Genomic DNA, 24,610 nt, shown 5'->3' on the forward strand with positions numbered 1-24,610 from the left:
CCGATATTGAGGTCCATGTTTGCAAAATGCGTACAAGGTTGTCTTGGCTTCTTATGATATGTGATGCTCGGTTTGTTGAAGATTCTCAAATGCGTTTGAGGCGTGTGAAACATTCTTCAACCAATGTTAAGGTCTTCAGTCTTAATTGTTTTCAGTGTTGTGAAGTTCATTGAGGACAAGATTGTCAGTTTTTTATGTAGGTATCAGATTTCCAGTCCACATTTTCTTATGTTGGACCAAAAAATGTACATGAAGTTCATTGAGGGCAGAATTTATTTATTTTTTTACGATAGGTTCAACGAAAACGACATTGTTTTTAACGTTTACGCCAACGCATACTTCAAGTTTAGCAATGATGACTAAATTGGCTTTGGGGTTTATGAGAATATTTCAGCGAGATTTGTTGAAGACTCGGTTTTCTTTGAGGTTTAAAAATAAAAACTAACAATGCTACGTTCACTGACTTATAAATTGTCTTTGTGTACGAAAATAAGTACCTTAAAGTTTAAGTTTCTGTAAGTTATGTTCGACAAGAACTAAATTGTCTATGGTGTTGCCAATACGCGTACGCCAAGACCATTGAGAACTAAATTGGTGGCATTTTTTATGAAAATGTGCACGTTAGGTTTGGTGACAAATTCTATTCAGCCCGTACGAAAGCAGGAACGTTAGCTCTACTGAGAATTGAATTTGCGGTCTTTGATGTTTACAAAAGAGAGTTTTCATTTCCTTGCTTGAGCTGTCATTCCGTCCCACAATGCAATGTCACTGGTAGGTTTTTTTTCCTCACAAAAGGCGCCAGTGTTGCTTCACAGCATAACAGAGACTGGTACCAAGAGACAGCCGTCCGTCCGGCATGAGCTGACGGAATGAGTAGCCTAATAAAAGCTTCAAAAAGACGTCATCTTTTTCATTGGTAAAAGTATAGACATTCGAGGTACAGGGTTTATCTCGTTTTATGAATGCATAAGTGAGCAGGGTGTTTCCCAGCTTGGTAGACTTTTTTCAACATGACATTAGCTTTACAGCCCATTGTTTACTACAGAAATAAGAACACAATTGGTAAATGGAACTTCATTTATATAGCGCTTTTCCACCTTACAAGGGCCTCAAAGCGATTTCACATTCGACGACTCATAACGCAGCATCAGGAGCAACTCAAGGATACTTCGACATGGTCACAATGGCATAGGACCGCTCTACCACTCTACCACTGAGCCACGCCACCCCTAATTGCATGTGAAAGTAACTCGTTCAGAACAAAACTTACCTAACTAACTTTTACTTACCGGTACCGTTATTTTTTTATTTTTTTTACTTTATTTATTTTTTGCTTCTCGATGAACGCCTTGTTTTAAAAACGGTGACATGCAAGAGTGCCATCATCATCATTTGTAAATACGCATAAGAATACAATTATCGTGAATGAATTAGGAGCAGTTTGTAATGTAAAATGTATTTATTATGAGGCAAACATGAATAATATGTTATCTACTATAAAATTAAACTACATCATGTAAGTAAGCTAGGACTAAGTACTAACTGTACTATAGTATTTTAAGTTACTGTATACAGTAGGCCATACAATAACTTGGCTAAAGTTATTTAGACCTAAAAATACCCAGCTAGTTTAGGTCTAATTAAAGAACTTAAGTTGCTAACGTTAGGATAACATTACATTTCATAACGTTAGCCTCGCCTAAACGCACAGTTTAACTACAATGTATTGGCGACAAAATACTCCTCTGTACAGTACAGTCAGTCATATTGCTGCCAGTGGTTTAAAACAATTATTTATTTGGAAATTACTTTATAACACTTACCTGAGAATGATGTTTTCGTATTATGTACAGTATGTCGTTTGGATACATGCAGTCGCTCACTGATTGCGCAGGAGACGTAGTGACCTGTCAATCACTTGGAGTGGCATTGGCATCGCACGTGTTAGCAACAAAGTCCTCGGCATGACCCGCCCAACTCATTCTCTGATTGGCGCATCGGTCCTCATGTCTTTAAATTATCCAATAGGGCAGCGAGTGCGTGGAGCGGAGGGTGGACCATGGCTTGAATGGTCAATGGTGCGCAAAAACTGCGCATCAAGGAGGATTCAGAAGTGGGTGGCCGCAAAATTGAAGATTTAGAAGTGGGTAGACGCAAACTTGACTAAAAAAAGAAGTGGGATTACAACACTGGTCTTGTCTGGCTATCTTTGCCTAATGAAGACATTGCCAAACAAAAATGTTTATGAAAACAGACGTGAGGTTTATGAGGACTAAATTGTTGCCATTGCTTAGGAAATTTTGTTAGTTTTCATTCAGAACGAAATTGTCGTATATATAAAATATGTGTTAAATTTATCGAAAACAAAATTGTGGCTTATGTTTCCGAGAGCGTGAGTATTTGATGTTAAAACACAGGTGAGGTTCACTGTGAAGACTCAAATGCCTTTGATGTTTACAAAAACACATACGTTCCGTTTCGTCTTCAATGTTTTAGGAAACTTGACACCAAACTAGTAGCATTTCCTGTATTTTTTCGTAGGTTGTGGCCAACGACGCGGACGGTCCAGAGTTTAGCGTTCTGGTCTATTCCCTGCCTGATGACTTTGAGGAGTCGAACCAGAACCAGAAACTGTTCTACATTAATTCACGGACTGGAGAGCTGTGCGTCTCCAGGGACATCGATAGAGACGCCGGACAGACTGTCCATGACATCCTGGTCAGAGCAGAGGATACGGTCTGTATGCTAATACATACATTAACAGAGACTTAAAGCTTGTCTTTGATGTTAGGATCATTACCAATTCTTAATATTTCTTTGACCTTAACAAATATTTGTACATAAGATCAATTTAAAACGATTTTGTTTTTATGTTTATTAATTTTTCCAGTTAGGTCAAAGAGTTAAGGATCTGTGATATTAAAAAATAAATAAAAAAATGCATATTTAGGACCATTGATGTTTGGAACGATTATATTTGGTACATCAAAGACTCCAAATTTGCTTTGGAGATTAAAAGAATGAATCCATACGGTACATCAAAGACTGATATTGCAAAGAATCTGCACCAATAGTTCATCAAAGACTGGATTGTCTTTGTAAAAAAATATATATATATTGAGTACATCAGAGACTCATCACCGTCTTAGGGTAATAAGGGCTAATGTTTTTGATGTTTTACAAAATGTGTATTTTGAGCAGTTCAAAGTCTAGTCTTTATTAAAAAAAACATACTTAGCGTTCATTAAAGATTAAATTGTCTTTGATGTTTATAAAATGGTGAACGTTACCTATGTAAAATAATTTTGGTTGTCTTTGATGATTCAAAGAATCACAGGAATGCTTTATTGAAAACTCATTTGTTTAGAAAAACACCTGATTTGAGAAAAACTTACACAAAGACTGAAGACTAAAGTGTCCTTGATATTAATAAAAATGCATCAAAGATACATTTTCTTTGTTGTACGTCAAATGTTATTGTCTTTGATGTTTGGTAAAATAAGTAACTTCTTAATTAAGTTATATCATTGTTAATTTCCTGTTCTTGGCTTGCTAGGGGGGCCTCCACGCGCACACGTACGTGCACGTGGAGATCCAAGACCTCAACGACCATGCGCCGGTGTTCAACCCCGAGCACTACGCCACCAGCATCAGCAGTCACGCGCCGCCCGGCACCGAAATCCTGGGAGTGCTGGCCACCGACGCCGACGCCGGTCACTTTGGCCACGTCACCTATCACATCCTGCCCGGCGACCTGTCTGCTCTGTTTGCCATTGATAAACAAACAGGTAATCAAAACTGCGGGATAAACCTGACGACTTAGCAGGGATGGCAAATCCAGGTCCAGAAAGTAAAAACCCTGTCATAGTTTGGCTTTAGCCCCAGGTGCTAGCTAGCACGCTCTCTAGCTAGCTCGCCAAGTGCTCGGTTACCTGCCAGGGAGCTAGCTAGCTTGCTAGCACAAGGGGCTAAAGGCAAACTGTGGCAGGGTTTTTACTTTCTGGACCTGGATTTGACACCTTTGCGACTTAGTGTGCGTAAGTCCTCCTGATAGCAGAAAGCAGGGCAGATTTGCGTCCAGATTTGCATTGATTTTTTTTTTTTTGCATAGCTGGAGCAGTAGTAAAGGTTAGTCAAAACATTATAATGACGTAATATTGTAAACGGATATATATTTTCCAACAGGAATGCTGTACCTCGCGTCCTCTTTGACCCACCTGGGCGCCGGTAGCATCAAGTTGGGCATTGCGGCACAGGACGGCAGGGGCATGTCATCGGTCCGACCGGCCGAGGTGACTGTCGATATCTTGACGAGTGTCCACGCTCCAGCTGTGTTCCAGACATCTTGCTACGCCTTCAGCGTGCCAGAGGACGCCCCGCCGGGCACCAGCGTGGGCACCGTGCGGGCCACAAACCCATCGGGTACGTTTTCTCGCCCGACTGAATTCAAAGTGGTCTTCACATGTGCTCATTTTGTAAATATTAGAGACAATGGAGAGATTTTGACGTACCTAACGTAGAGTTGTACATTTTTGTAAACATACAAGACAACTACATCTCTAACGAACTCTTAGTAACTAACCTATGTATTTTTGTAAACTTAAGACATTTTGGATTTAGATGAACTTTGTACACGTTTTTCTGAACATCAAAGACAATTATTCTGTTTTTATAAACAATTAAGGACATGAACAGCCTGACCTACCTCACGTGTGCGTATTTGTAATCATCAAAGGCAACGCAGACGTTGAAATCCTGACATACATTTTTCCAAGCATCATAGACCTAATGAGCCTTGTCATGTATAATTTTGGTAAACATCAAAGACAGTGTGGACTGTAAAAAAACCTTTGTTTTATTCCATACACATTTTCGTGATCATCAAAGGCAAAGCAGTCATTGGAATCCTGACAAGCTTTTCTGAACATCAAAGATAATGAGTCTTTGATGTATCGTTTTGGTAAATATCAATGTCAGTGTGGTCCTAAACAAATATTTGTTTTTCTCAACATTAAAGGTAATTAAGTCTTTGACATACCTAATGTATGCATTTTTCTAATGATCAAAGGCAACAGAGGCGATGAAATCTCGACATATGTGTAACGTATAATTTTAGTAAACATCAAAGACAGCATGGCCTTTAACAAACCCCTATGTATGTGTTTTTCCAAACAGTTTGTTTAGTCTGACATACCTAATATACGTCTTTTCATAATCATCAAAGGCAAAATACGTGTTTGTAAACATCAGACAATAAAGTATTTGATGATCATTCTATCCTACATGCATGTATGTTCTTTAAAAAAGTGCCATTGTGTCTTCCAGGCGTGAAGAAGGCAAAATGAAGGCTGCCCTTTAATCTCTAATCCCCTTTAAGTAGATAGGTGACCAACACATTTACGTGCGTGTGTGTGTGGGGGTGTGTGTGAGATAAAAGGACAAACATGGCAGTGTGTGAAGCTTAACGACAGCAGAGCAGTCACATGAGGCCACCTCATTAATTAATGGATTAATGCCTTAAAGCTTAAATCAGAAACAAGTTTAGTCCGAGGCGTCATTAAGGTAGTCTGTAATCTTATAAGTGTGTGATGCGACAAACACTTAATTCAAGGGGTTAATTCCGCTGTAATTACTCGTTTGCTTCGAGAGGAAACCTTTGTTGGTGTCAGGTTCAGCCAACCTAGAACATTTATTAAACAACACATATGAGAAGGAAGACATGAGATTTAAATAATTTTTACTCGCGAGGAGAACAGACAGATTTCCGCTCTGGACACACTTCGGCGCTCCCTCTCTTTTTATTGGATTTTCACTAGTAGTTACATAGCAATTGCAGTTCTAAAGGGGAGGGGGAACACAACAGCAACCTCAAAGCAGTCACGGATACAAATCATCGTGCAGATAATAATGTAGACATGTTTTTCTTCAGCACTGAAAGTTTCAAAGTTAAAGCTTCAAAAGTTCAATCGCAAAATATTCCAGTCGTCATCTTGCGATAAGGCCACAGTTCTTGTTTTTAAAGATTCATGAAGAGTCATATACTCCCTTTCACAGAATAAATGCTTCACAATACCTAACAGACAAAATATGGGGTAAATTTATGTACATTAATCCTAACAGTTGGCCACTACATTAGGAATGGACGGAAAGAGGTTTGTGTAAATGAACACAAAGATGGCTACATCATTTTTTTATGGACAAGCATACTGTATGTTTATATTATTGTTTACTTTATGTGTAAGTGATTTTTTTTCCTCTGTTGTAAAGTTAAACAGATATTAAAGGCTAAAGTAATGTAAAAAAAAAACTGTCAAATATTCTGCCTGTAATTCATTTCTTTATTGTTGTAAGTGGTATGGCACCAACGAAGAAGTTATTTTATTATTTGTGTCAGTTGTCGTGATTTTTATTCTTTTTTTCTACACTGCCAATAATGAGCCATGAAAGGTCCAAAATCCTCCAAGCCCGTCCACACGTTAGGGGGCGTCCCACTGTAATAAATCACGTTGTTCTTCACAGACTCAGCAGAATCTGTATCCTACCGCATCTCCTCCGGCGACCCGCAGGGTCTATTCACCGTGGATGCCAAGTCGGGTCTGATCAGCACAGCGAAACCTCTGGACCACGAGACTCTACCGTACGCCCTGCTCTTCCTCCAAGCCTACGCACAATCCTCGCCGGTCTACGGCGGAACGCGAGTCAACGTCACCGTGGCGGACGTTAACGACGCGCCGCCTGTATTCCTCAAAGTCCGGGATGATGTGTTTGTTTCGGAAAACACCGCGCCGGGCACCACGGTGTACATCGCCCACGCCCACGACGATGACAGTGGAGTTAATGGGCGGGTGACCTATCACTTGAGAGGTCGCTACGCCGGGGTCTTCGCGGTGGACGCAAACCTCGGAACAGTGACGCTCAACCAAAGCCTGAAAGCAGATCATTCGGAAAGGTATGACTTACCAAAATTACCGTTTGTGTTAAAAACTGTTACTTAAAAAATAAGTCTGACGTGGCACGAGATGGCCCATGCTAATAAAGTAGTAAATAGTGTCAAGGGAATTTTAGGTGGCGGAACCTTTTGGCCTGACATTTTGAGTAACTTTCTTTTGTGGAAAGAGCAGTATCGTACGGAAGAGGATTAGGGCCAGTGAAGAGAGAAAAAAATGTTTGGCAGGACACTGCAACTTTATTCCACTTTGGCACTTTATTCTCAGAATTCTCCCTTTTCTGACTTTAAAATGAGAACTCTGACTTTAAAGTGAGAGTTCTGACTTTATTCTCAGAATTCTCACTTAAAAGTCAGAATTTTGAAAATAAAGTCAGAATTCTCACTTTAAAGTGAGAGTTAATTCTCACTGTCACAATTCTCACTTTAAAATCTGAATTCTCACTTTAAAGTCAGAATTCTGAAAATAAAGTCAGAATTCTCACTGTCACAATTCTGACTTTAAAGTCAGAATCCTACCCAACTTTTTTTCTCTCTTCACTCGCCCTAATCCTCTTCCGTACTATCATCACTTTTTATCCCCCCCCTTTTTTTTAAAAGTCCAATTCTATTGGAAATCATGGCCGAAGACCGCGGGGATCCCCCGCGCAGCGCCACCCTGACGCTAACCGTGAATGTGGACCGGGCCGCTCAAGGCGACGGCCTGGCCTTCGAGACGCTGGTCTACCAGGTGGAGATCGGCGAGAGCTACCACAGGGACTCCAGGGTGATCCAGGTGAGGGCCCACCACATCCACGGGGCCTCCTCCAAAACCGCAGCCCTGGTTTACTCCCTGGATGAGGAAGCGGGCTTGCCTCCATTTCCGTTTCGGATCCATCCCGGAAGCGGTTGGTTGTACCTCTCTGACGATCTGGACTACGAGCGGGAATCGGCCTATCGCTTCCGAGTGGTCGCTACGTCGGACGAGGCCAACGCTACGGCGGCGGTGGTGGTTCTGGTGCTGGACGTCAATGACAACGCGCCGCTTTTCAGCAGGGCCACGTTCTACTTGGCCCTGCCAGAGGGGCCGTCGCCTCAGGGTCTGGTGGGACAGGTCGTGGCCGCCGACCGGGACTCTGGGAAAAACGCTCGGCTGTCGTACATCCTGCTCTCGGATGGGAAGTTCTTCCGCATCAATGCTGAAACGGGTGAAGCTGCAACCTACTCCTACTACCTTTTACTTACCTACCTACACAATATTAACTACCCGTTTATGGTGATAGACCGATATGGTTTTTACAAGGCCAATACCGATTATTAGTAGTCAAGGAGGCTGATAACCGATATTTCAAGCCCAAATTCATTTATAGTAAAAAAGAAAATATTAGCGTCCATTTTTTTTAATGACTTTTCTTTTAATTTTAAACATGTAAAAAATGTACAGCTTTCTTTCAAAATCATACCAAAATTGCAGAGAGCTTCCAGGGTCATCTATTTAAGCTAAATTAAAAATTAAGCAAGCTAATAGTAAATAGTAGTAGTAAAAATAAATTTAATAAAAAGTGTAGGGTAGTTCCCAGTGTCAGCATCATTTTTTTATAAAGTGAAAATGTAAATAAATCCATAAATGAAAAGTTCCCTGTATCTCACTGAGCAACAAATCCATGCAACTGTAGCTAATTTGGGGTTTTCGTCAGAGTTCGTAAACGGTTTCTCCGCAGACGGTGAAAAATTGTCTGAATATGTTTGAATATGCGAAATGTAAAAACTTTCTGTGAACATCTTACAAATCCTAATGAAAACCCTCAATTGTCTGCAAGCATTCACCGCTCAGTGAGATATCGGCCTCCGGATTCGTAAAAATATGTATTTATTTATTTATTGTTAAAATGCCAAATATCGGCGCAGATAATCGGTCTATCTACTTACTACCGACCTAACAATCGACCTACACCAAGCTAGCCACCTACTACGTTTCCTTACTCCCTACTTACTATAAATATCTACTTACAAGTACCTACACAACTTCATAACAGGGGTTCAACCACTTCAGGTTTTCACAGTTGACTCTGAGGTGGTGACGGTTCAGAGAAACACTAGTTGATTGTTTTCTTTGGCTGTATTAGCCATTCATTTTTATATCTTAAGAGGTTATTGATCAACCATTCCCGTATATCGTCCGTCTTTTCGAAAAGTATTTGGTGAATTCGCTGGCTGCTAGCATGAGGCTAGCTGCTCGAACCGTTAGCATTAGCGGGTACTGTACACACTTGTGTTTTTGTTATATTTGATGATAGATTTTGATATTTTGCAAGTGACCATGCTATGGGTCTCATTTTTGTGAATTATCGCTACACACTTGAGGCTACTTGCTAAAACACATTATTGGCGAATAATCGACCTCGTCGTCATTGCCAGAGTGGTCAATTTGACACGTCGACCAGCCAACGAGTAATCGGTTGAACCCCTACTTCATGCTACACTTAACATACCTTCTACCTTCCTTAATGCTCCCTAATCTTATTGACCCATCTACGAGCAACTACCATTTTGTGCGGTTATATATGGCGCATCTTCAACGACCTATCATGTGACCCCAACTTCCTTGCCTTGCGCAGGCGAGATCGTCAACTGGGTGGAGTTGGATAGGGAGCAGCACAGCCAACACACACTGCACGTAATGGTTGCCGACCAAGGCAGCCCGCGACGCAACGCCACCGCCACTGTCCACATCCTGGTCACTGACGTCAACGACAATGCGCCGCAGTTCACGCACCTGCCGGCCAGCAAGGAGCGCAATGTCCAGGTGTGTGTGTGTGTGTGTGTGTGTGTGTGTGTGTGTGTGTGTGTGTGTGTGTGTGTGTGTGTGTGTGTGTGTGTGTGTGTGTGTGTGTGTGTGTGTGTGTGTGTGTGTGTGTGTGTGTGTGTGAGAGAGTGTGTGTGAGAGTGTGAGAGAGAGAATGGGCAGACATTTTCAGCAGTCAAATTCCCCCCAAAAATCTTTACAATGTGCCACGTCTAGTCTACACGCAACATCCTGTTTAATTGCGTTAGTGGAATATTAATTAAGCAGAAAAATGCACCCATCTTGGGGCAGCCATTTTGTCACTTGGTGTCACATCACAGTGCCAAAGGCAGGGACGGCAAACTGCGGTGCTCGAGGGCCGGCGTCCCGCAGGTTTTAGAGGTTTTCCTACTCGAACTGCAGCTTATTCCAACTAACAGGATCGTTATGCAGAGATTGCTGATGAGCTGATCGTGACTCAGCTGTGTTGAAGAAGGGAAATATCCAAGCCCCCTCGAGGACCGGATCTTGCCATCCCTGGCCTGAGGGCTCAAGTAACGACTGTCAAGGCTCAGCTGTTTTCTAGGTTTGGTCATGTGATACTCGCAAGATGACCCCTTAGCTATTATGAGGTCATTTTTAGTCACCAGCATGTGTCACTACAAAAGCAAAATGGCCGCCCCCTGAGATGGATAATGACAGATGGATTTTTTCTGCTTAATTCATATTCCACATACGCAATATTAATCAGAATACTGTGTTTAGACTGTGAGGGTGCATAGAGCATATTATTGTAAAGAATTATTTAGAGATAGACCGATATTTGGAACAGAAATTCATTTTCAGTAATAAAGGGGGGGGAAATATTGGGGTCAAAATTTTTGAAAAAACAAATGCCAATCTTGACTCTGTTGTAATTTCGGATTTAAAGCATGTTTATTGAACAATTTTTGTGACTTTTCAAAATGTAGTAAAGTTTTTTTTTTATCTTAGACAATAGACATCTTTAAATTTCTAACACGATGTTCAGGGGGCTCACAAGGTTATCAGTACGTCTTAAAAAGTGAAATGGAAACTTAAAGAAATACTTTTTTTTTTTTTTTTTTAATTTTAAAATACCTGAAATCTTAAACTTTCACATTTCTTTGTTTTAATGTCGAACAAAAACAAATGGTTCAGAAGGTTACCAGGGTCGGAAGCATCTCTTATAAAGTTAACTGAAAATTTAAATAAATAATTCTGTGAGATTAAAATAGTTTTAAATTGACTTTATATCGGCCGTCAGATTAAAAACAAAAAAAGGCCGATACCAATATTTGGCAAAATGCCCAATATCGGCCAAGCCAATAATTTGTCTATCCCTATAAAAAAATTTTTTTTACTTGCCTTCCTTTCAAGTTTGTATATTTTTATTTAGTTGTGTTTTTTTGATCAGATATCATCCGGAATACCAACTGGATCCTTAGTGACAAACATATTTGCCAAAGACTTTGATGCGGGTGAAAATGGAACGGTCACTTTGTCATTGTTGACTGGTAAGTCCTTTCTACCGAACCTAAGTAGGTTGTTTCTATTAAAGGTAGACACAGGATATTTCTTTAACCTTCTTCCGTTTGTCCATCAGTCGGTACAGAAGGTCAACATTTGAAACATTTCGAGATTGACGGTAAGAGCGGAGATATCCGGACGACGTCGCTGTTCAAGCGCAGCGCAGAAACGACTTACATCCTCCAAGTGACAGCCCGGGACGGCGGCTCACCACCACTGGAGGACACCGCACTCATTCGCGTGCAGGTACACTTGTGTGGCTTGACTGGACATAAATCCAATTTCCTGCAGTTGCACAAGTTTGCCACCAGATGGTAGCGTTTGACACGTTTATCTCTTGTCGCATTAGCCCGGTGCAGGTAGTGTGGGTTTAGTTACCATTCATTCGGTGACGGCATGAATGTGAGATGTACAAAAGCTACATAAATCATGATCATAATAAATATCATCATCTAAATGTGGCTGTTTTTTTTGCGGATCTCTTTCACATCATCTTCTACCAATTAGTGATAGACTGCTATGGTTTTTCCAGGACCGATACAGATTATTAGTAGTCAAGGAGGCCGATAACCGATATTTCAAGCCGATATTCATTTGCAGTAAAAGAGAAAATATTAGCATCAAAATTAGCATAAACATTTTAAACATACAGCTTTGTTGAAAAATTTACCAAAAAATAACAAAACGTGCAGGGAGCCTCCAAGGTCATTAGTATGTGTTAAGATGCTAAATTAAAAACTGAGCAAGTAAATGGTCCTCTAACTTTCAACATCATTTCTGAATTTATTTATTTATTTGTTTTAAATAAAAAGTGTAGGAAGTTCCCAGTGTCAGCATCATCTTTTATTGAGTGGAAATTTAAATAAATTCATTAATTAAAAGTTCCCTGTATCTCACTGAGCGACAAATGCATGCGAAATTGCGAACGTGAGGTTTTCGTCAGGGTTCGTAAAAGGTTTCAAAAGATCTTCGCAGACAGTGAAAAATTGTCTCTATGGTCGAAATATCTTTGCAACAAGTTAAACTGTTTGGGAACATCCTATAAATCCTGATGAAAACCCTAAATTCGCTACGTTCGCAAGCATTCACCGCCTAGTGAGATACCAGCTTTATCGGCCTTGATATTTGTAAAAAGGCCGATGCCGATGTTTGTTAAAAAGGCCAAATATCAGCACCGATAATCGGTCAATCCTTCATCCTTTTCAGGTGTATGGATCAGAGGACCAGTCCGGACAAACCTCCCCGATAGTCGTGAGACGTTTTTGGGTCCGAGAAGACGACCCGCCTGGCACAGTAATTGGTTCTGCGAACATGGTGTCCCCCAGAAAGAAAGTGAGCTACTCCATCACGGACGGCGATGGGGACTCCCGCTTTGGCGTCAACTCCCAGTCGGGCGACATCTACGTCTACCAGCCTCTGGACTTCGAGGCGACTGCTCAATATTTGCTCACTGTGCTCGCCGAGGACGACGCCGGCGGGAACATAACAATGCGGGTATTCGTGACTGTAGAGGATGTGAACGACCACCCGCCGTGGTTTCCCGACAAAATGATAGTGTTCGCCTTGAGGGAGGACGCCTCACTCGGGTCCCTGGCGTTTGCCTTTTGCGCCAGAGACGAGGACGGGACATACCCTAACAGCGCCCTGCGGTACTCCCTCGCCTCGTCCCCGGGCTTCCCCTTCCATATGGACCCTCGGACCGGGAGATTGATGGTGGCGGCGCCGCTGGACCGGGAGGCGAGGACTGCTTATGCCTTTACCGTAACCGCCAGCGACCAAGCCGAGAGGCGGGTAGAGCGTCGGCACGCATCAGTGGCAGCGAAGGTCTTTCTGTTGGACGCCAACGATAATCGTCCCGCGTTTCAGTCGGCGGATGTGGTCCAGGTGGCAGAAGATGCGGCGGAGCGGAGTCTGCTCCACCATTTTGTGGCGGTTGATGCGGACGAGAGGGAAAACGGGACAGTTTCTTATGTCATTCTGGCGGGAAACCAGAGAGGGTTGTTCACTCTGGAGGAGAAAACAGGTACCGACCTACTGACTGACTGAATTAATTGAATTGAATTGAATTGAATATAAATGAATCCTCCTAACTAGGTATGTAACGATAACGGCAATATTGTGATATCGCAATATTAAAATTGCCACAACATCCTCGACATGTCACGATATTTAAAGCAACACATCTGTTACAAAGGCGAGGTTATATTCCATTTGTGCAGTTCTAGCATCCTCTAGTGGTCAGTTTATTAGTGCAGTTTAATTTTATTTTTGAATGTTGAACGCTCACAACCCAAAACTGACTTGAGAACATTCTTTTATCGTGCAGGCCTCTTGCGACTCTCAGCACCGTTGGACTTTGAGACGGCGCGATTCCACCGGTTGAACGTGGGCGCGGTCGACGCAGGCCTGCCTCCGCTCTCATCCAGCCACATGTTGACCATAGAGGTGGTCGACGTCAACGACCTTCCGCCCGTCTTCACTCGTGACGTCTACGTCGCCAGCGTGGCTGAAAACAGGGAACCCGGAGAGACGGTGGTCCAAGTGTCCGCCACCGATGACGATTCAGGTACTTTGAAGACCAGTTTTTGCTTGCAATCGCTGTAACGTGATCGTTCCTTGCCAATGATTCATTATGACCGGCCATGTTGCGTGCAGGGTTATTATAGTTTAATGTTCATTTTAGTTTGTTTTTTATTTTGTTTTTTAAATGTAGTTCGTAATTAGTTTTCAGTGGTTCTGTTAGTTTTTATTCATTTTTGTTATTTAAAAATAAAAAATAAAAATAAAATGCTTAGTTTTAGTATTAGTTTTAGTTTTTTAAATGAGTCATTTGTGCGCAATTTTTAATAAACACCATGGTAAAATGAAAAAAGTAATGCATTTCCTACCTAGCGTTGCATCTCGGCTGAATTAAATGAAAAAGCAGGCGAGCCAAGAGGCGAGAGGCGAGGCACACTTTGACACACTTTCAAACGTCCTTATTCCGGTTAAATAAATATACTTAAAATCACATTTAAAATCAACCCCAAAGGCTCATGCATTAAATTAATTACCAAAAACTAAAACGAACATTTTTGCTATGATTATAGTTAGTTTTGTAATGTAGTTTCAGTTTTCGTTTTTTCAAAAAGCCTTTCCGTTTTTATTCTATTTCGTTGACAAAATAGTTTTTTTGAATTTTTCGTTAACTGAAATAACTTTGGTTGCATGACTATTTCGTCCTGGAATGGACCGGCCGTTCAGAAGTCCGAAATTCCCAATGGCCACCACCCCCATGCACGTCACATTTAATGCAATGCTCCTCACGCCAGATGTTCTTGAAAAACAAAATAAATCAGTAGTTGTACAGTACAATAGTCCACGCTACGTTCAGTCACGCACTCAAAGTGTCGTCGTGTCATACCATTACTGCAATGCAATCATTCCTAACCAGCAGTTCATGAAAACCTTGCAAAATAGAAATAAACAAAATAACTAGAAATAATCTCACACGTCTAACCCCTAATCACAGGCGTTTATTTTAACACGGGGAGCCTTCCGAATCCCATTTATTTGGCTTGCTGCTGCCGACAGTGCAGCTCTGTTCGAACGCTGTTGCTGCTGAGGCGGCGGGTTCGGGTGTTTTTTTTTTTTTGGGTGGGGGTGGGGGGTTACTTGGGGTTCTTGCAAACATTCTAGGGGGTGCTTTGAGTCCAAAAACAGCAAGCAGGGGCTTGAGGGGGGATTGTGATGGTGGAGTGGGGTGGTGGTGGTTGTTGGGGTCTCAAAGGTCTCCTCTGGCGATGATGTCGATAATCCGAGCCATCTGTGCCAATAAAGTCTTTGGTTGTCGTCCGCTATTAATGACCTAAAATGTTATGAGACATTTTTTTATGTTGAAACATTGACTTAAATAACAAAAAAAAATCTTGGAAAAAATACAATTTATCAGTCTTTTTTGTAAAAACAAAAACAAATTGTCATTTGTATCGGAACAAATACTTTTTTGTGACATTTGTATTGCAAGAATAAGATTTCTTTAAATTTAAAAACTACTGGGGGGGGGGGGGGGGGGTTTAGAAAATCTGATTTTTTTTTAATTAAAAAAATTCTATATATACTCAATTAATACTTTATATCCATAACATACAGAAAAATTAAAATGATAGTTCTCTCTAGGTACAAAATCAAATATATAAAATGAAATAACTTTAAAATGATTTTAGATTTATTAAGAGACTAGACTATACAGTGCAGTAGTAGTTCTAGCTTATTGAGATTATTAAAAAATTATTTTTTCTCAATAACATTTTTAATAGAAAAAAAAACTTTTTATAAAAAAAAGTGATTTGTTTTTATCAAAGGAACAAAAAAATTATTCTTGAAAAAATATTTTCAAAATTTAATTGAAAAAAATATAGGCGGAAGAGAGTAGGGTTGTGTGTTTGTAAACTGGTTGTAGAAATCCCTTGAACCAAAGGGAAAATTCGCTTAACCTGTACATTAGCTAGAAGATGACATTTATGTTTTCTGTGATGGATGATTGACACATGGTGAATGCATTTCCCAGAGGAGAATGCGGTGGTGTGGTACACTCTGTTACCCGGTCCTGGATACGAGCACTTCAGCATCAACCCGTACACCGGCCTGATCACCACATCGGCCTTCCTGGACCGAGAGCAGCAGCCACACTTCACCCTGCGAGGTAAGACCACCCCATCCCCGCTTCCCCCGTCACATTTAGTTCACCCATGCAGCAGCAAACTATTTTCAGATATGCTATCCGGACCGTTCAGTTTGCGTGGTCCTTATGCTGATTCCTGTCCTCAGTCCAGGCCCGTGACAGCGGCCCGCGGCCCCTTTCCGGCATCGCCACGGTGTTGTGTTCGGTGCTGGATGACAACGACAACCCGCCGGGCTTCTCGCAGTCGTCCTTCCAGATAAGCCTTCCGGAAAACCTGCCGCCCGGCGTTGTGCACACAACACGGGCGTCCGACCCGGATGTCGGCGAAAATGGCACAATTCGCTACTCTATCCTAGGTGAGGACGTTGGTAGATTTTGAGTGAAAGTTGCCAAGACGGGGATTTCAAGTTTAACAATCCTTTTTGTCATTTTTGTCTATTATTTAAAAGTATTTAAATTCATTAAAAACATTGTATTCTTTTCAGATTTTTTAATTGATTATATTATTTTTATTGAGTTATATAAAAAGCGTATTTGCTTAGCAATTTTTTTAATTAATTGTATTATTTTTTTGCAAAAGAAAGTAATATTTCATCTCCAGACAAATATGAAAAAAGTCATAAAAAAATAAAGAATTTTGCAAAAAAGTTGCATACAAGTCATATTATTGGATGTAAAGTTGCATTTTTCCATTGAAGATTAATTATTTTCTCAATAAAAAGTCACATTTCATCTCTATACAATTATTTTCTCGATCAAAAAGTTGTTTAGTTATACAGTAATCTCTGCAATATATAGATGTATTTTTCCATTCAATATTTTTTTATTGATCATAATTAGGGGTGTCAGGCAATTTTTTTTTTTATCGTAATTAATCGCAGGACTTGAATAATTACCTCACGATTAATCACAAATTTGTTACCCATTCTAAATGTACAATAAATAAAAATATTCAGACATATGGCTGCATCTTTTAGTCATTGATACACTAATTTCATAATAATTCTTAAAATTGAGTTCAAATTAAACAGATGTAACACTGTAAAGAACGAGTGCGATATTGATTTGTGTCGAGGTCACTTTTCTGCCACTAGATGGCATAATTGCATTTGTAAGACGTTGGTGATAGCTCAGTGCATTTTTCTTTTCATATTAAGAGCTCTCTAATCTTTAACATGAAGTTAACTTGTAAAATTCTGCAAATTTTTTAAATTGTAAAATACAACTTGACCCCAGTCTCCACAAATATATGCATTATTATTGAATTTATTACGGCAACATTTTGACGTAGGATGTGTGTCTGCTGCGTTGTGCCTGGAATTCCCACCACTGTAGGCTTTCCAAGTAAGGGGCGGTCATTAATCGCGCGTTAAAACAATTAGTGGCATTAAGGGAACTTAAAATGTATTCAAAATTAACGCACTCATTTTGACAACCCTAAAACCTACACTTCATCTTAAACGTTTTTTTGTTTTTTTTAGAAATATATATTTATTTTTATAAGATTGTGTTTTTTGTTTGTTTGTTTTTTGCAACAAAGTCTTATTGTCACGCTGTATGTAACCTGCGTGATTGTCTTCAGGCGACGACCACGGCATCTTTGCTATCGACAGCCGCTCAGGGGCCATCAAGACCCTTCAGATTCTGGACCGCGAAGACCGCCAGAACTACACCCTGACCATTCAAGCCCGTGACGGGGGCCCCGCCCCGCTCAGCTCCACCACGCAGCTACAACTTCTCCTCCTGGACCAGAATGACAACGCCCCGGCGTTCACCCTGGACAGGTATCGCGCCTCAATCAGCGAGGGTCTTCCGGCGGGAGTGGCGGTCCTGACCGTCACCGCCCTGGACCCTGACCACGAGTCCAACGGTGACGTGACGTACTCACTGACGGGAGATGGCAGCCAGGGAGCTTTCGCCGTCGACGCCACCGCAGGAACCATTTGGACTACCAAGACCTTGGACCGGGAGACCAGGGATCAGTTCTCCTTCCAAGTCCAAGCAACAGACGGCGGAACGCAAGGCCCTTTGAGTTCACTAGTGTCTGTAATTGTCCTGGTGGATGACGTCAACGACAACGCTCCCGCCTGCGAGAACTACCCCGTCAATGCGATAGTCTCCGCCGAGATGCTTCCAAACCGAGTGGTCGCCACGGTGACGGCGAAAGACGCCGACCTCGGCCGCAATGGAACCGTTCATTTTTCCTTGCCCGATGGCAACGAGAACCTATTTGACATCAACGGAGAGACAGGAGAAATCTCAATGAGGCGGCGGGTGAGGGCGGGGTTCTCCGGTCGGAAGTTGCGGGTGGCGGTATCGGACCGTGGGAATCCCGCGCTGACGTCGAGCTGCCTGGTGTTTGTCCACCTCAAAGGAGAAATCGAAGACTTGCAATTCACGCACAAGGTCTACAACGCCACCATCACGGAAAACAGCAAGGCAGGTAAAGTGGCACTCTTATTTTATTTGATCAGTTTTTGCATTTAGGTGAACAGATTTTAGTCCAGATCCAGCATCAGAGAAAGTTATTTTTTCTTTTTTTTCTTTTTTTTGCTCAGCATATCTGTCAAGAGTAGGCAACAAAGAAATGTCTCAAGAAGCCAAGCCTTATAAGACACAGGAAATTGTCCAATTTCTATTTTGGTGCAGTATTGCTAAAAAAAAAAAAAAAAGGGGTTCAGCCCCCAAAGCCAGTTCATGTAACTATGTGAAATTTGGTAGACGTCTCTCATGAGTAAACCCATCCAAAAAAAAGTCTCAACAAGCCATGCCCGAAAAAGAGATGACGCAACTGCCACGGGGGCCCTCAGAGCAAGTTTCACTGCACAACATAAAATTTGATAGACCCACTGTTAGATTAGCCGTCTTCATGACTAGATAATTGGCTTGCGCTAGGCCCTTGTGTCGCTGTTACTTGTCCTGGATTGGCGCCTTTCTATCTATCTGCACTCTGGCACACTTATCCAGTTGAAACCAGTTAAGACCATCAGAGGTCTCACATGGACTAGGCTGAGCCGTCCCCCATGTGGGTGGGCGGCGAAGACAGTCTAAAAGTTAGAGACCATTTTGAATAGATCAGGCCTTCTTCCGCATTCAGCAGATAAGGCTCCACAGCTGTGTACTCGATCTTTCTGCGAACTGAGAATATGCAGTCGCCTGGTTGTTATTATTAGTATAGTCAAAGTCAAAAGCTTCAATAAGCCATATCGGAAACCAATGGCCTTTTTTTTTTTTTGCATGATTACCACATAAATAGTGTTTTCCAGGCACGTGGATCGCGACGGTTGACGCCGGTGACCAATCCGACGAGCAATTGGAAAGGATCTCGTATGCCGTATTCCCCGAGGACGACGATGGCGCGTTTTCTATCGATCCCCACACGGGTAACGGCATACAGCAAGTCGTGGCAACTGTAGCCTTCCTCATACTACCGTTCATATGCTAATTTCTCATTCTCTTATAATCTGCCATTTTATTTTCCATGACGCCATCCACAAAAACAACTTTGCCAGAAAAATATTTGTGCCGCCTCTCTTTGCCAAGCGCAAATTATCCGCTCCATCTGAATTGTTTCCAGGCCCCACAATTGTGGATCGTGTTCCAGCATCCCATAACATCTTGATATGAGAGAATAATGAGATGCTCATGTTGTTTTTCTTGATTGTACGACTTCCCAGAGGTGAGGGACTTGGATCACATGACTTAACTCGGGTCAAATTTAAGTTGTCAAGTTTATGACTTGCTTGGCTGAAACCGAGAAGAAAAAAGAATGGCAACAAACAAGACTTGCAATTCAAAGATAACAGATAATTATGACATTTAACTTCATCCAACTGTATAAAAGCCACGTACACGGGTACGAGACCTTAACTTCACAGTTTGTCTCACCGAAAGCTGGTCAAACACAACAATTTGGTAGGTGTGTCTATCATGAGTAGATCTACAAAACTATTCATGTGACAAGATGCTTGAAAATGTGTTGGAAGTCATTTTGATTCCGAGCAGTCATTTTGCCTTAGTGGCAACTCTCAAAAATGTTATAAGAATTCAGCCTCAAAATGCTAATTTTGGTTAGCGTCATGGAATTTGGTAGACAGTGAAAGAACTAAGCTTCATGACAGTTAAGAGTAGGGGTGTCAAACGATTAAAAATGTAATCGTAATGAATCACATGACTTCAATAGTTAACTCACGATTAATCGCAAATATATCAGTTCTAAATGTACCATAAAATTATTTTTTCTGAGTTCTCATACTCAAAATGTTCCAAATGTATATTATATATAGAGCTGTCAAACGATTTTTAAATCAGATTAATCACATCTTAGAATTTTGATTAATCACGATTAATCGCTTGATTAAAAAGGCTTTTTTATCAACATTTTTTGCCCGCCAAATTTGAAGAACACTTATGTTTGAATTCTTTTGACATTTAATCTTAAGAGGACGTTTTCAACATCTTTTGATCCACTGCACACGTTCATCCTCCTATTTTTCTAATCAGTTACTTGCATACTTACATACATACTTGCATAATTTAAAATGAACCCAATATTTTGACATGAACAAATATTCTGAATGTCATACACAAACATCTATTAAACGCTTTACATGATTAACTCATTCACTGCCATTGACAGCTATAGACGTCAAAAATTCATTTGAACTATTTCTATTAGTTTAACATTTTTTCCCACTTTTGTTAAGAGTATGAAAACATACTTTTTTTTTGTTATTGTATTAAAACAGATATAAAGATTTGTGATTAATTGTGAATTATTAATTATTAATAATTTTTTCTTTAAAAAAATATTAATTAAAAAATATATTTATTTTTTTGTTTAAAAGAAAAGATTATTGAAAAATTAGGGGCATCAGGGGATTAAAAATTTTAATCGTAATTAATCGCATGACTTCACTAGTTAACTAAATGTACAAAAAAAATCTAGTACTACTCTTGTTAACAAAAAAAAAAAAAAAAAAGTTAAACTAATAGAAATAGTTAAAATTACATTTTTTAAGTCCATAGCCGTCAATGGCAGTGAATGAGTTAATACGATATTTTTTGTGATTAAGTAATTAGTTAGTAGAGTTCAAATTAAAAAGATGTACTCTACTTAAAAAAACGAGTGTGATATGGATTTGTAAGGGCCGTTAGTGGCGTTAAAGGAACTTTTTAAATTAACTCAAAATGAACACACTCATTTTAAAACCCCTTGTTAAGAGCCCCGGAAATGTTTTAGCAACGGTAAATTAAAGAGTCAAAATGCCTTTTATCATTTCAATACCATGTAACATGTAATATGTTCACTGACCTGTGCTGCCTTTGTGTCAGGTGAGATTCGAGTAGGGAAGGACAACACATTGGACTTTGAGACGAGCCCCCGAGCGGAGCTGGTGGTCTTGGCAGAGAACGGGCGGCGGACAGCCCACTGCAAAGTGGTCGTCACCCTGCAGGATGCTAACGACAATGCCCCTGTCTTTCAACGGGACGCCTACCGGACCGCTGTGTGGGAGGGCCTAGTGCGGAATACCTACGTCATGCAGGTAGGCATGTTTACACACTTAACATAAGGTATACACACACATGCAAATATTTTTTTTTTTATTGTTTAGCGTCCCACAAGGTCTTAGATCAATCTAGCTCAACTTATTTAGACCCTGTCGACATTGCAATAGCATACAAGCTATCAAGTGTACATCCAATCGTTTTATATCCCTTGCAGGTTTTTGCCCACGACGCCGACAGCAGGGCAAACGGGCAAATCGACTTTTCCATCATCTCCGGGAACCATAACGACGCATTCATCCTGGATTCCGTTAGTGGGATCCTCACCACCAACGCGATGCTGGACCGTGAGATCACGTCTTCGTACAAGTACGCTAAACATAACTCACAAGCGCAGTGTGTGAATCATAAATGAGAACTTTAATGGTCCTCAGGTGTAGATGTGAGTGTGAAGATCGACTGTATATATTATGACCTGCTGTTAGCGAGTGACCCATTCAGGGTGTACAGATGGATGGATGGGTGATTTTTTTTTTGGGGGGGGTGGGGGTCACATTTCAGGCTGGTGGTGCAGGCATCAGACAAAGGAAACCCTCTGCTCAACAGCACCGCCATCATCTGGCTCCAAGTGGTGGACGTCAATGACAACAGTCCCGCCATCCCCCCCATGGAACCTGTGCTCATTTCTGAGAGTAAGACCACCACCCGCTGACGGGACCTTAACTCATTCACGCACAGCCATTATCACTGAAGCATCCCCCTTCGCTCCCATATGTTTGACTGAATTTTGACAGATTTTGCAAGGCCCGCAGAATATCGTGTTCTATTGCTATAAAAACATCAAAAGAAAGATTAGCGTCTTTTCTTTCATCAGGAAAAAAAAAGTATATTTGTATCTGTTTCTGTTTTGCAGCAATTAGCGTTAGAATATAGCTAAGTTTCATCAATATTCACAAACCTTTTGAAAACACTGGGGAAAAAGCTTGTTGCTTCATGGCCCTGGCGGATCTCTTATACTCTGGTGCCACCTGCTGGCCGTTTTTCCTAATAACTACCATTGCTTTAAGCGATCTCTTCATGTCAGACGCTGTGTCAAAGCCTTCTGTATGCTCTAGCATAAAACAACGTATAAATACGTTTTGGGGAGTGCAGGACAAAGTATTAAAAAACATATTTCTACCTTTTTTTGGGGGTTGAATGAGTTAAAAACTGAAGACCCTCATGCCATCAACTGCATTCCATAGATCAACCGGCGGGGCACGTGGTGACGCAAGTGACAGCAAACGACGTGGACCTCGGCCCCGCCTTTACCTTCAGTTTTGCGGGAGATGCCGCCGTAGAAGGCGCCTTCGCTGTCGACCGCTACACCGGCGTGGTCACGCTGACCCAAGCTTTGGATTTTGAGGAAGAGGCTGAGCTCACGTTGACCATCTGGGCATCGGATTCTCTCCACCGGACCACGGGAGAGTTGAAAGTCCAGGTGCTGGACGTCAACGACAACAGCCCCGTCTTCAATCGGGTCTCATACCAGGTTTGTGTGGAAAAGTCAAGATGTGACCTTTATTTATTCAAAATGGAAGCATATGAGGTACAGTGTTTATTTTTTTCAAGTGGACAAGGCACAACTCTGCAATTGTTCGGGGCATCATGTTCTGCGTATCCCATTTTTCTTCAAGGTGGAGTTGTCCGAGCTGGCTCTTGCTGATACGTTTGTCTTGAACGTGTCCGCCACCGACCAGGACTCTGGACTGAATGGCAAGATCACCTACAGGCTGCTCTCGTCTCTTTTGCAAGGCTTTTCGGTCCAAGCGCATACTGGTAAGAACGTTAATGAGCCTTTCTCAAGGAAATGTCTTCCCTTTGCCAGAATCGCAATGCCAGTTGGGAAAAAGACCAAATACAAGTAACAACAATGAAGTTATACCACAACTGACTGCTAATTATTTGTGCTATGGCCGCATCCAAGTTTTTTTCTTTGTGTTTTTGGAACGTTGTCAAAACACACACACAGACCTGCAAAAACGTCTGAAAATGCTGCAATACGTGTGCAGCACCAGTAAGTCGCTTTTGTAAAGAATTACCATCTAACTAGCTTTTGGTGTTAACATTTTTTTTTTTTAATCATTTCACTTTTGTCCATGTAGTTTCCTTATAAGCAACTCTTTTTTTTTCTTCCCTAAAGGTAATTCACAGGCTCATGAACTTGTACATTAAATATGAGAATAATGCATTTGTCCGGCTTTATGTCGAGGAGTGCAAAAAGTGAAACTAATACCGCCATCCGATACGCGACTTCCCTTGGTAAAAAATGGCCTCCTTATGTTTGCAAAACAATAAATAGCCCAGTGAAAATTAATCAAGCCAACATGTCGAAAATTCAGCATAGCAGGGGCACTGAAGCCGGATAATAAATCGGTCGGTGGGGTAATACGTTGCTGCCACTCGAGTGTGTTGTAATGATGTACACATGGTTTTGGTTAAAATGAAGGCGTCGCACGGGTAATGCTAACAAGAGAAAGGATGTGTTAACAGTTCATGTGTTATGGCACTATATTAGCCGTCCTAACACTTCATATAAATAACATTTTAGTAGCAAATGATCATTTTTCACATTGCACTTTTCCACTGGAGGGACCTGCTATTATTTTCCAGACAAGGTTCCAAGCATGTCCAGCAGATACCGCACAGAGAAGAGGATGTAAATGTAAATTTGTTGTTGTTGTATCGTTGTAGCTTTTATGTGGCTAATATTAGCTTAGTATGTTGCTCTGACTGGATGCTGCCATGTTAAGCCCTTTTCACACTGCACTCGCTCAGTGTGGAAGGCTTCGCAGTTGTACGAAATGACAACGAGGCCCTGAGTGCCAGCGTGCCCATATTTGGAAGTGATGACATCGCGCAGCCTACCAAGAACTAAAGACGGAGATTTTTGCGGCTGGTTTAGACGAGAAGGAGAGCTTTATTAGTGCTGTCAAGCTATTACAATTTTTTAACAAATTAATCACACAATTTTTCCGTAAAATACAACTATTAAACAAAACGATCAAAATGGACTCAGCTTAACAGGCCATCTTTTTCACATAGAAGAAATTCTCAAACCTTTTTGCTTTAAAAAGAAAGGAAAGCCCTGACTGTTCAATTTAGGAAGAAGGATGAGGAGGAGACAACCAGCAGGAAAAAG

General features: G+C 41.2%; 1 protein-coding gene across 2 annotated transcripts in view; it reads left to right on the forward strand.

The window, feature by feature from the left end:
* The window catches only part of dchs2 (dachsous cadherin-related 2), a 33,784-nt gene that overhangs the window by 5,749 nt on the left and 3,425 nt on the right, over positions 1-24,610 (forward strand). For both annotated transcript variants that reach the window (XM_086082004.1, XM_086082005.1), the window contains exons 4-22: positions 2,542-2,736; positions 3,557-3,788; positions 4,186-4,422; positions 6,520-6,949; positions 7,547-8,133; positions 9,544-9,731; positions 11,146-11,245; positions 11,335-11,504; positions 12,465-13,281; positions 13,585-13,824; positions 15,808-15,942; positions 16,068-16,277; positions 17,504-18,364; positions 19,188-19,304; positions 21,256-21,467; positions 21,647-21,798; positions 21,991-22,121; positions 22,674-22,960; positions 23,106-23,247. In XM_086082004.1, coding sequence (XP_085938130.1) covers positions 2,542-2,736; positions 3,557-3,788; positions 4,186-4,422; positions 6,520-6,949; positions 7,547-8,133; positions 9,544-9,731; positions 11,146-11,245; positions 11,335-11,504; positions 12,465-13,281; positions 13,585-13,824; positions 15,808-15,942; positions 16,068-16,277; positions 17,504-18,364; positions 19,188-19,304; positions 21,256-21,467; positions 21,647-21,798; positions 21,991-22,121; positions 22,674-22,960; positions 23,106-23,247 — 5,443 coding nt within the window. The remainder of the gene's footprint in view (positions 1-2,541; positions 2,737-3,556; positions 3,789-4,185; positions 4,423-6,519; positions 6,950-7,546; positions 8,134-9,543; positions 9,732-11,145; positions 11,246-11,334; positions 11,505-12,464; positions 13,282-13,584; positions 13,825-15,807; positions 15,943-16,067; positions 16,278-17,503; positions 18,365-19,187; positions 19,305-21,255; positions 21,468-21,646; positions 21,799-21,990; positions 22,122-22,673; positions 22,961-23,105; positions 23,248-24,610) is intronic.

The sequence above is a fragment of the Leptonotus elevatus genome, chromosome 8, assembly GCF_054856555.1.
Source record: "Leptonotus elevatus isolate MCC_2025b chromosome 8, RoL_Lele_1.0, whole genome shotgun sequence".
Taxonomy (NCBI): Eukaryota; Metazoa; Chordata; class Actinopteri; order Syngnathiformes; family Syngnathidae; genus Leptonotus; species Leptonotus elevatus.